At 43.5% G+C, this 12731-nt stretch overlaps 1 protein-coding gene across 1 annotated transcript in view; it reads left to right on the top strand.

Moving 5' to 3' along the window:
- Positions 1 to 397: 397 nt before the first annotated feature.
- pelo (protein pelota) overlaps positions 398 to 12731 on the top strand; it is a 50512-nt gene continuing 38178 nt past the window's right edge. The window contains 3 exon segments of the mRNA XM_067134731.1: positions 398 to 531; positions 6430 to 6633; positions 6767 to 6920. Of these exon segments, the coding sequence (XP_066990832.1) occupies positions 491 to 531; positions 6430 to 6633; positions 6767 to 6920 (399 nt within the window). The 5' untranslated portion in view covers positions 398 to 490.

Below are 12731 nucleotides of genomic sequence, written 5' to 3' on the forward strand. Positions count from 1 at the left end.
AATATAATTATTATCTTCTTTACTCGATATCCAGTACTAACAGTTACATTCAAAGTTGCCTTCTTCTCCATGCACAAATTTCACTTTCATTCTTCTTATTTGTCCTCTCTCACACATTAATGTAATTAACACGGTTTAAATAAACATCAAGGTTTAAACATTTACCCCGTCCTACTGTTGGTGTTCTCACATTTCACTGCGTATGTAATGCTAAGTGTAGCAAAAAGCGCTAGTTCGTCGTATTGAATTCAGTAATCACTACTTAAGTTGCTATAGACCAATGTGGGTGAGAATTTTATTTGTTGTAATGTAGGGTATTTTATATTAGTGTTTTCGCTTAGATTTGACTTGGGAAATATTTAATAATGAAAAGCCCTGCTGGGGCATAAAGGCAATTGTACAAGCGCTTGAATCGCTACATTTGTGCCACCACTTCCTAAGGTTTTCCCGATGTGTCAACAACTGATCCGACGTTATTATTACTTAAAATATGAAATTAGTACATAAAGACATAGACAAGGATGGCCGGGGGTGAGTAGTAAAGTCATGGTTTTCGACCGGATAGGAAAATTAGGGCAAACGCAGACTTGAAAGGACAAATTGATGTAAAAATGTTTCCGTGGTAGTGGTCGTGGTGCCTGACACCAAATGGCTTTGGCACTTTCCCCTTCGCTCACTTCTCCAATTTTCACTTTCATTCGTTGCTTGTTGTTGTTGTCATGATGTGCTCTTATGCGTCGATTCGACAGCATGTAACCTGTAACATGCTATATTCTCATTTTTAAGGCGTGTTTTTGTTGCTAGGTTAGGCTTTACTTCCTTCTGGGTTACGTGTAGCCCAACCTGTCTCAGCGCAAGAGAAGATCCCGGAACAGTCCAGCCTAGACCCGGCCTTCTTTTTGAACAGGAGAAGGCCATAGTAGTTTATTAATTATTATTTTTTAATGGTATACAAATCTACTCGAGCATATTGTTTCTGAAGGCTTACTTTAACGTGGCTACAGCCGAGTCTAATGTAGGTTAGGCTGGCTAGTTCATGCTAGGCCACATATTGCTTTTAAGAAGGTCGTGGACAAGCTGACACTAGTGATGGGATGTTGACAGTTAATTGGTTGCAGGCTCTGTAGGGTAGGACATCACCTAACCCTCTTTCCATATGGTAGACGTAGCCTATACTCGTTTTTGGTTAGTCATATTTTGCAAGTTGACATATGCTTTAGCCTGTGTTGTAACTTGAAGCCTAACCTGTTGTCAGATATCCATACCTATCATTTGGCTCATTGTTGGGTATTATTTTATAAGTTGCCAGTACACAGTATGAAATTGTAACCTACATATTTTAAAAGCTCTTCATTCTTGTTATTTCAAACAATGTAAACACTATGCAAATAAATAAGAAATTAATAGTACTTATAAAGTAAGGCAAACCGACCCCCCCTTCCTCCATAGCCAATATGGCAAAATTGTAACCAGTAAACATCCCTAGGTTAAGTTAGGTTGGTATTTTTAGGTTCTTTTTAGTGCCCTATCATTTCCTAGCCATTTTTGCATGAAAAACCCCAAAATAGTTTTTCATGCAAAAATGGTTGGCTCGAGTCTTATTGGCAACTTATACAGGCAGTCCTCAGTTATCGGTGGGGTTCCGTTCTGAGGGTGTGATGATAACCGAAAATCGCCGCTAACCGGAAAGCGGCAATTTTCGCTCTTTTTTGGCGAATTTCAGGGCATATCAGCGCCGAAAAGCGCTGATTTTCGGTTACCAGCACCTCTGTTAGTTATGTATTGGCACCAGTACCCAGTTATCGGCGCCGATAAGCGGAAATCGGTGATCTTCAGCGCCGATGATTGCCAATTTTTGTCGCTAGACAGGCGCCGTAAAACCGGATCGCCATTAACCAAACCCGCTGTTAACCGGGGACTGCCTGTAAAATTTTACCCATTGTTGATTATTATTTTTGGGTTGTGAGAATGTCTTGGTTAAACATAAAGACAGTCATAACAATAGAACTAGGCTCCAATAGCTTGTGTGTTGTGAGGATTCCAGCCTTTCCAAAACACCTGTTTGCACATTTTCCCTGGGTGAGGAATTGTAGGGTCAAAACAAACCTCAACATTCTCTTCTCTTTTTTTATTCACATTCTATGCTAACTACATTTTGGACAAGTGTCCATCTTCAGGTTCTGTAAAAATTAAAACCAAGACTTTTATACCCAAAAAACCTAATAAAGGTCTGAGAATTGATAAAACTTTACTTTAGTTGTGTGGCCTGGTTCTCGCCAGTCTTCGACTGGGACAGATTCCTCACACATAAATAGACATAACCTTTCTTATAATGCCAGGTCCTGACTTTACCAGATGTTACCTATGTAACCTAACCTTGGGCGATGTGCCCTGACCTGGACAGGGGGCTTCAACCCCCCCCTGGACCCCCAAAAAAGGCGGTAACCTATCCCAGTCGGCAACTGGCAGGAATCAGGCCAAGCAACTAAAGTAAAGTTTTGACTGGGAATTTATATGAATGCTGAAGTGGTTAGGTTACATAATGACAAGGCAAAGCTTTATATCCTTTCAAAATGAAAAATTTATAGAATAAAAATTGTTCGTGTTCTATGTCAATTTGTCGATCACAGATTTTGCAGTGGAAAGTAAACTTTTCTAAGACACTAGTGGACATGAAGCATGTCGCAGGGAATGTGCTTCCTTAACACAATCCCCACAATTTGTATCACTAGTGAGTCTTGACACCCAAGTGTATAAAAAATTAGATTGTTCTGACATGATATACAAACCATCGGTCTGTTTTTAGGAATTACTGTACTTACGGCGAAGCTGGACACAGCTGTCAAACTCTTGAACATGGTGGTTAGGCGAATACCCACCTGCCCAGCTGTAAACATTCCAGTTTGCTTTCGGCCGTCATGCATTGCAGATGTGTTTTCGGATCTCTTTGTCCTTCTCTCTCCCTGTAGGTTCTTCTCCTATCTCTCCTTCAGGAGAGATCTCTCTCCTTTGCCCTCGCATGCCCTCTGTGTAAAGGGCCTACTGAGGGCCGGGGGCTGTTGGGCGACCTCTTCTTGCTGTGTAGGGCAATTCCCTTCTGAGCGAGAGGAGTCTCCCTCTACTAATCATCTTTGCTTTTTCTTTCAGGTTGACAGTGAGCATCGTAGGCACAGCAGTAGTTGGCTGGATATCTCAGTTGAGATATGTTTGCCTGAAGGAGTCCCGACGTTCATACAGTGTTTGCTTTGGGATCGACCACAGTACCTGGTTGGAATGGCATAGATCCACATCGGGATTGTTCCAACTCTGTTCCCGCCGATGTGGATCAATCGCTGTCTTGCTGGCCTTCATGTATGCTGTGGCACTCTGCCTCTGGTGTATCTTGGCCCTTCTGCTCTTGCTGTGTTTCCTGTTGACTCGGCAACAAGTCTCTGGGCAGCTCCTCTTGGTCTCCTGTCGCAGCCATCTTGATCGCTCCTGTCTCTGCCGATGACATTCATGTGATGTTCCTGGCTGTTGCTGTAGTTCCTGCCCTTCTGAACCACTTCCTTAGCTCCTGCATTTGCTGTCCTGATCGCGCCTGCTGCTTCTCCTGGTGGTTGTGTCCTGGGCCGCTTCTGTTCTGGTTCTGCCTAGCTGGCCTGGAGGTTATGATGTTTTGTGTCCACCATCCTGTAGAAGATGTCGGGGTGAAGGTGAAGGAAGTTGCCGTGTGGAGGTAGCCGCTGTCTTCTTCAGCTTATCTTCGATTTCGTCTTCTGCTGCCTCTTCCCTTCCTCTCCCAAGATTCGAGGGGGTCCCGGGAAACTGGATAGACCTCCGTTGGCTGAAGGAGGGGAAGGCTGCTTCTTTCCCCTTGATGTCCCTTGGGTGTCTAGGGACTGCCTCCTTCCGAGGAGGCAGTGGGCCTCTCGTTGGCTCTTCCTGACCTTCGGGTTTGGGAATCGATTCGCGTATCACGGGTTTTGTGTTTTGGGAGCTGTGGGCATGCAGACCTCAGTTTGTGCTCCCGTTCCCATTCCTAGAGGTTCCACCTCTGAAGACGGATGCTGCTTCGGGTGCTCGTTCGTGAGCCGCTCCGAGTGCTCAAGGTTCTGTGGAATATCGAATATCCCGATCTGGTCTAGAGAGTATTCTCCCCAGCCCAGTTCAGGAGCAGAGTGAGAGAAAGGGCCGAGGCACCCAGGCATCTCAGCTTTTCCTGCCAGCACTACAAGCACTCCCCGAGTGCTTAGCAGTGCTCAGTTAGGTTCCCAGCCTGGTGTCTCGATCCTATTGGTTTGAACACCAGAAGAAGCAGGGAAGAGGTTCCCTTCAGGAGTCCTGCAGGACTTCTCAGGGACTGCCTCTCTTCTGGGAGGCAATTTTCTCTTGTTGGCTCTTCCTGCCCTCGGGCAGGAACCAATTCGCATTCTCCCCTGGAGTCTCACGTTCTGGGGGCCGAGAGAGCTTGGCCTCGAGAGGCCATGCCCTCGTTGCCAGTCTTAGAACTGTGTCTAAGACTGGTTCTGTGCCTGGCTCTTTCTTGATTTCTTAGGAAACCAAAAGCAGCCACCCCCGATTTTTGGGAGTCTCGTAGGTTGCTCGAATTCTGTGAATCATGAGCGCTCTCCTGGTGAGAGACACAGGATGAGAGAAGTGCCAAGATGTCCAGGTGTCTCGGTGCCAAGATGCCCAGGTGTCTCGATACTGTCTGCCAGCTGCTTCGGTTGCTTGGCCAGAAGAACCTGTTGGTTCTACAGGTATTGAAGGCGGAGGTGTGGTCCCAGCAGACCACCTTCACTTCCTTTTACCTTCGGGATATTGGCCACAAGTCCTTGGACACGTTTTTCCTTGGGTCCTGTGGTGGCTACTTAACAAGTTGTGTAGCTTACCCGGCTCCTCTAACAGGACAGGTTGCATCTCACCCAAGATGTACGGTTGTGGATGGGAGAATGAATATGGAGTGACTGGCCTCTCTTCCTTCTCTTCATCTTGGCTCTCTTCCTACGGGCAGGGAATGGACGTGCCATTGCATGCTGGATCTGGCAGTCAGTGCAGGTAAGCATACAACTTGAGATTCTGCTCTATTTCCTTTCAGGAGCATAGAAGCAAACCTCCTCCTTCCTCTAGCAAGGGAAGGAAGGAGATCATGACAATAAGACAAACCCAGCGCTTGTATTTGCCTTAATGTTACCGACTATCAAGGTTCATCCTAGCCTACTTTGCATGAACTGACATTTTCCTCATTCATGCAGAGGGACACAGAAGTCTGACAATTGATCTCTCGTTTCTTACAACCTGGTCATTTTGTCAGAGGCAGTTTTCCCTTCCTTACTCAATTGACCAGGAAGGGAACACAAGGTTTAGCAAACTCCAGTCAGTTCATAGAGACTCACTGACATTCCTCCCTCCAACCAGTGAGTCTTCCTAATATAAAGGACCGACAGTTCATAAATCGTGTCAGAACAAATCACAGTTTGTTAAAGTAATTTCTTAGCTATACAAACCTGGGGTCCTTTACATTACATTTCATGCCCACCTCATGCTGCCCCTCAGTCTGACACCTGGGCCGAAAGGCAAATTGGAATGTTTACATCCAGGCAGGCTGGACTATCACCTCCCGGACAGTAGTTAACTGCTTGACCACCTTGTTCAAAAATTCAACAGCCATTTCCAGCTTCACTGAAAGTAATTCTTAATGTAAAGGACCTCAGGTTTATATAGTTAGGAAAATACAATTTACTTTAAAAATTGTGATTTTACGATAATAGTTTAAGGCTTATGTTTAGTGTTTGAACCATTGAATAGGTAATTTTAAATGTTTTTACAGGTAGTCTTTGTTGTCTTACCTGTTTTTAAGGGGGGTGTCAAGTATTCGTGGATTTTAGCTATTCGAGGGGGGCTGTGGTACCTGTCACCCACGAATACCGGGGGTTTACTAATATTATAACTAAAAAATGCTGTGATCAGGCTTATAACAGTCATCAGAGTAACTGGAAAAAGTTATACCAAGTAAAATTTTATTTTTCTTGCTCACATATTGATTTATGCTGAATTTTAAAATTTAATGAAATTTGTATTGGTTATGTTTTCCAAGTTCACAGGTTCTAGTTGAAATGATATGAGCCTAAACAGTGGATGTGGAGTCAGTTTTCTCCTTATCACTTTTTAACAGCGTAATATGTTGTGAAGACAACGTTTCAGATTACTGTACAGTATTTAAAGAGCAATTTGGAAAGAAGTCCATGGATTGCAACAATCAGCTGAAGTTGTTTTATAATACTGCATAGCATAGAAATTAATTTGAACTGCATGTGTAGTACACTGTATACATAGGACGTCTTTCTCATTACTGTGTATTTTATGAATTCCTTTGTGCTGTATTAACAAAAAATGTTGTTTCATTTTACACAGCCTTAATGTACCTGTACGTGTTTCCACCCACAGGAAGATGGTTTTGGTGCCGGATGAAGGCGAGGATATGTGGCACACCTATAACATCCTCATGGAAGGTGATCGCATCCGAGCAACCACCATCCGTAAGGTACAACAGGAGTCTGCCACTGGATCTTCCACTTCCTCCCGGGTCCGCACCACAATCACCATCCAGATAGAGGCCATCGACTTTGATACGGCAGCTTGCGTGCTTAGGTGAGTTTTTTGTTTAGAAAATAGTTTGCAAGAGTAGTTACATTTCTGGAGCTGATTCTTCTAGAATGGATGGAATAACCAAAAATCTTTGTCTTGCTAAAAAATTTGTCTCAGACCATTGTTCACATTTCAGAGTAAAAGGTCGCAATGTTGAGGAGAACCAGTACATCAAGATGGGTGCATACCACACTGTGGACCTGGAAGCAAACAGGAAGTTTACCGTCTTTAAAGAAGAATGGGATTCTGTCACCCTAGAACGGATTGAAAGTGCTTGCGACCCAGCTAAGGTTAGGGGTGACAAATGAGTCATTGTACTATATAGAAATTTTAACCTGGTACTTCAGTACAGGCAGTCCCCGGGTGGTGTTCTGTTCCGATGGCGTGATAACTGAAAATCAATGGTAACCAAAAATTGGCAATTGTCAGCGCTTATTAGCGCCGATAACTGGAGATCGGCGCCTCTGTTAGGCATGTATTGGCGCCAATACCTGGTTATCAGCGCCAGTAAGCAGAAATCGGCACATATCGGTGCCAAAAATCACCAATTTTTGTCGCTAGACAAGAGCCATAAAACCAGATTGCTGATAGCCAGGGATTGCCTGTAGTTTGACTTTACATTTTTACAGAAAATTTTAGAAATTGCAGAATCAATAAGAAAAACCATTTGGGCTTGGCTGGTAAGCCAATTAAAGTTATAGTTGCCAGTCCATGAGAGGAAATGCACTACTGTACATTTGATTTATTTTATACTTAATATTTATTTTAAACTGTCAGGTAGTACGAATTTAAGTGAGAATGCTATTGTTCGTGGAGAATTGAATGTCATCGTGAATTCCTAATTTTTTTTGTATTTCACCAAGACCTTCCAAGACTGAGACAAAACTAGATCACAGGATTTACTGAAGCTTGCTCTCTAGAATGTGTCATGTATATAGAGAGATGGGGTTCAGAATAAATCGTAAGGAATACAGTAAACCCCCCATATTCATGGGGGATGCGTACCGCACCCCCCCCGCGAATAGCTGAAATCCGCGAATACTTAAAATCCCTCTAAAAATACTAGAACTGCATATTTTGATAGTTTAAACACAAGAAAAACCCTCTAAAAACGCTTATACCTGAGTATTTTAATAGCTTTATCACAAAAAGTGCATTTAGTCATGAAAATTATAGGAAAATACAGTAATTAGTGAATATTTCTCAGTGAAAAATACCGCGAATGGGCGAATTTTCCACGAATAAGGGGTAGATACGTTCCACAGAGACTGGATGGTCACGATTGATATGCAGGACGCATACTTCCATGTTTCAGTATACCTAAACTCCAGGAAATATCTGAGGTTCGTGTTCCAGGACAGGGTCTTCCAGTTTTGGGCACTGTGCTTCGGCATCTCCACGGCCCTGCAAGTTTTTACTTGCGTTCTCACCCCTCTGGCATAGTGGCTCCATCTAATTGGAATAAAAGTTTGTCTTTATCTAGAAGACTGGCTCCTACGTTCCCCCTCGAGATCCCAATGTGTGAAGGACCTTCTGAAAGCTCTTCAACTTGCCCAGGATTTAGGGTGGTTAAATTACAAGAAATCCCAACTATCCCCCACTTAGTCGATTCTGTGTATGGGGATGAATATAGATTCTCTGAATTTTCGGGCTTTTCTGTCCCAGCAAAGAATTCAGAACTGTCTCAAGAAAGTCCAGGACTTCATATGTCACCTGTCCTGCTCAGCCAACGAGAGGAGCCTCCTTGGAATACTGTCTTCCATCAAGAAATTTGTTCCATTGGGCAGGTTCCACACCAGAGTGTTGCAGTTCTTCCTCAGGGCCAACTGGTGCAGGAAGAGCTTCCCGGACTCCTTTGTTTTCCCCATCACCTCCGAATTCAGGGAGGACCTTTGGTGGTGGCTGGTAGAGGACAGATTCACAACAGGAAAGTCGCTGTCTCCAATGAGCCCAGCCTAACGTTGTATTCAGATGCATCAGATCTGGGTTGGGGTCTCTACTCAACTATATGGAAGTTTCTGGGATGTGGTCTCCAGCTGAAAGGAACCTTCACATCAACATAAAGGAGTTGAAGATGATGCATCTAGCCCTTTAGTTCTTTACAGCAGAAACTTTCAACAGGACAGTCGTGGTCCATTCGGACAGCATGACCACTCTGGCCTACATCAGGAGCCAAGGGGGGACACGTTCCTTTTCGCTTTACGAAGCAGTCAGGGACTTCCTTATTCTAAGGGCACAAGTCAACAGGACCAGTGTTGTGACCCGCTTCATTCAGGGCAAACTGAACGTTCTTGTGGACGAATTAAGTCGTGGCAAACAGGTTTTACCGACAGAGTGGATGCTGAATCCACAGGTGTGCACCGACCTGTGGAGACTGTGGGGAAAGCCGTTGGTAGACCTGTTTGCAACGTCAAGAAACTATCGCCTCCCTCTTCTTTGTTCCCCAGCTCCAGATCCTCAGGCATGTGCCACAGATGCCATACTGCAGGATTGGTCGGGTCTAGACGTATATGCCTTTCCTCCATTCAGCATGGTGAGGGAAGTGTTGAAGTTCATTGCCCACAACAACACTTCGATGACCCTAGTAGCTCCTTTTTGGATTAGAGGCTACAGATTGATGTTGGGGTCAGTTTTTAAACATGGGAGTAGAGTTAGGTTCTAATCAAGACCTGAGTGATCTGATTAGGTCTTTTGAGACTACTAAGCAGCCGTGAGATGTCTCTGTTTCCTGAAAACTTAGATGTGGTGCTGAAATGGTTAGTGGGCCCTGCTTATGATCCTCTGTTCCATTTCTCTTAAAAACTTAACAAAGAAAACTTTTTCTAGTAGCCTTGGCCATGGCTAAACGAGTGAGTGAGCTGCAGGCAATTGACAAACATGTTGGGTTTTCACAAGGGGATGCTGTCTGCTCCTTTTTGCTCAGCTTTCTAGCTAAGAACGAGTCTCCATCTAATCTTTGGCCACACTCCTTCTCCATTAAAAACCTTATGTATATTGTAGGACCAGAGGAGGAAGAAAGAATCCTGTGTCCAGTAAGGGCTCTGAGGTATTACTTAGACAGGACAAAGAAGATCTGAGGCCCTGTCGTAACCTCTGGTGTTCTGTGAAGAACCCGTCTAAACCCATGTCTATGAATGCATTGTCACTCTTACAAGCCTTATTTTAGAGGCACACTCTCAAATACAAGAGGACGCTCTGCCTTCTATTAAGGTGAGAGCAGACAAGATTAGGTCTGTTGCCACATTGTATGCTTTTAGACATAACGTCACCCTTGGCTATCACCCAGTCGACATACTGGAAATGCAACTCCATTTTTGCCTTGCACTATTTAAAAGAAATAGAAATAACATTTGAGAATTGCAGTAACTTGGGTCCGTTATTGGTGGCTGGCGCGGTATTGGGGGAGGAAGCATAGGAAGCACCCCTTCCTATCTGTAATTTCTTCGCCTTGAATTTTGAGTGTTGAGTTTCTTTTGGGAAGCCTGGGAGTTACATGTACGCAGAGTACCCACCAGTCTGTGGTAGTGGTATGACGGTTTTTAATTTTTGTGGTTGTCGGTGTAGGTAACGATTTTATTTGGTCTCTTTTTTATTTGGTACTGTGCCCAGGGCAAGGGCAAATTTTTTCTTTGATGCTTTTGGGTGTTCGGAAGACTCCTTAACTCCAAAGCCCCGTCTTTAAAGTGGAGACTTATCTTGGCTATACCACTAAGTCACTATAGGTCAAGTTGAGCTCTGACCAAAAGGCAGTAATCTCCTGCCATAGCTCCCTTACCAGGTAAGGATACAACAAGCATTTTATCAATGCTAACATATTTTATGTTACAAATTCATCTTCATATCTGACTGTTTTTGGAACAAAATATGTCCAATTATCCCACCCCCTATCAATGTGGGATTCAGCTGTGTAATTACATGGTAAGTTACATATATGAAAATAGTATTTTCATAATGAAATTAAGTTCCATATACCTGTATACTTATAGATCAGAGCCCTCCCTCCTCCCCTCTGATGGACCTGTCATTCCCCGGTAGAGGGTGGGGTAGTTACCTACACTTAAAACGAATGAAACACTACCACGAATTTCAAGTTTTTAACTGTCCTTTGAGAGAGAAATCTGACCCTGCTTTGGCCTAACACCCTTCCGGAGCCAGTCTCTGCTGGTACTGGGTTTCTCTCTGGCGCCTTCTCTTCCCTTGGCACTCCATGCAGGCCGGTTGATTGGGGGTTTATTCAGGAGATAATCAGTTCAAAAAGTTTGACTACATTCTGACTCTCTAGGCTCTGAGGCTCTCACGGTCCTGCTGCCTGCTTCTATGCACACACACAGAAGTATTCAGATATGCGCTCTGTGTTCATGCACTGAAAATATGACACATACAATCTGGATCTGCATACATTCACGACGTTGATTCTTTGCGGATGTTACACATATTTCCCATCTTTTACTGCCTATACCTATCTTACTGTAGGTTCTGCTGGTACAGGTACCATTGGTCTCTACCTCGTAGGCCAGTGTCTATTAGATGCTGCTTTGCAGCATTATTAGTTATGTTTATTGGCACCTCAGGTCTGCAATGACAATCGTTTAGTACCCAAACAAAACCTTTCGTTTCCTTTCTTCTGCAGATCGACTGTTGCTGCCAATATTGAATCCTCTGTCCTTCCACCCTCAAGACTCCCTTTGTCTTGATGTCACGATGTTTGAGACTTCTGCCGCAGAGCCTGCTCTGATCTGCTGTGTGGAGGTCCTATATACTGGGACAGAATGTAGAGGCAGTGGCCACCATCTATACCTGCCATTCCTCTCTAGATAATGAATGGGAGGTGGTCTCTAATTTGATCTTTAGGCAGTTTTGCCTCATATTTTCTATTCTTGCATTGTATTGCATATATTGGGTTGACTTGAACGAGATTCTCAAACAATGAGTACTCGCGTGGTGGCCACAGCAAAGCTCTGATAATTTCTTTTTAAATTGGCATTCTGCTTATTTGCAGACGATGCTTTCTCTCGCCTGTCTTGTATCACTTGCTATTTGGTCTGGGTAAAATTATACATATATAAGTATATATACATACACGTATTTAACAAACTATGCCAGCTTGGCACAGGCACATTCGCTGCAGCTGCGGTTGTGTCGATAATGATACCATGGTTGACAGGATCTGATTGTACATGCATTTGAGTCTGTCATGATCTGCTCATAGGAGACAGTGTGATCTTTCGAAATATTTGAACTAATGCCGCTAAAGTGTCCAGGTTCCAGTGAGGTATGTGTGTGTGTGTATGCGATCTCCCGGCGTATATTATCCGGGATAGACGCTTCAGGAGGGGACTGTAATGAGAGAATGCAACGGTTTCTAAGTATAGGTATATGCCGAGAATCGATACCGGAAAATCTGCTACTTGTCGCCATAGAAAGTGAGTTCCATTATTTATGAACAATTGTATCTTTCCAGACATCGATAGGGGAAGACTCCAGTTGCGCCGCAGCAAATTCTCTCTGCATTTTCCTGCTCTGTTCTCTGATCGTACACTTGTTTTGATATGTAGGCGTTAACTCAACACCGTTTCCAGGTTTTAGCATATTGATATGTTTCCTTTCTCTTAATAGGAATTTGGCCTTCTGTCGTGAGAGGACGATATCTGAAGTGTAGTGTTTATCTTATATGCCATATGATACCTATCTTTGGTCTAGAACAATTATGACCTCATAAATGGCATTTGCTGACCAGTAAGTGCTATCTTGACTAGTCTACTGGTATAGAATTGATTAACATATTGCTCTGTGAAATAAGATTCTTCTAGTTATGAATCTCCATTTATAGTGGTGGAATTCTCTCATTTCATGATCGTATCTTCTGGCTGAATCAATTTTTGTTAAATCTGCAAATAAAGCCCACTTGTATGCCATTGTTTAATTTCTAGTACGCCTTTGTTTGCTGAGAAGCTGGACAGGAAGGAATTTTGCTGACGCAAGGGGGCCACGGCTACCAGAGATGTCTTTAAGTGAGAAAAAGTAATATGTTTGATCTGGTTCTAAAATAGACATAGTACAAAAGATGGCCCTATTTGACTCTGGGAATAGGCCATTTAACA

This window comes from Macrobrachium rosenbergii, chromosome 36 (genome assembly GCF_040412425.1).
Source record: "Macrobrachium rosenbergii isolate ZJJX-2024 chromosome 36, ASM4041242v1, whole genome shotgun sequence".
In the NCBI taxonomy this organism is placed as follows: Eukaryota; Metazoa; Arthropoda; class Malacostraca; order Decapoda; family Palaemonidae; genus Macrobrachium; species Macrobrachium rosenbergii.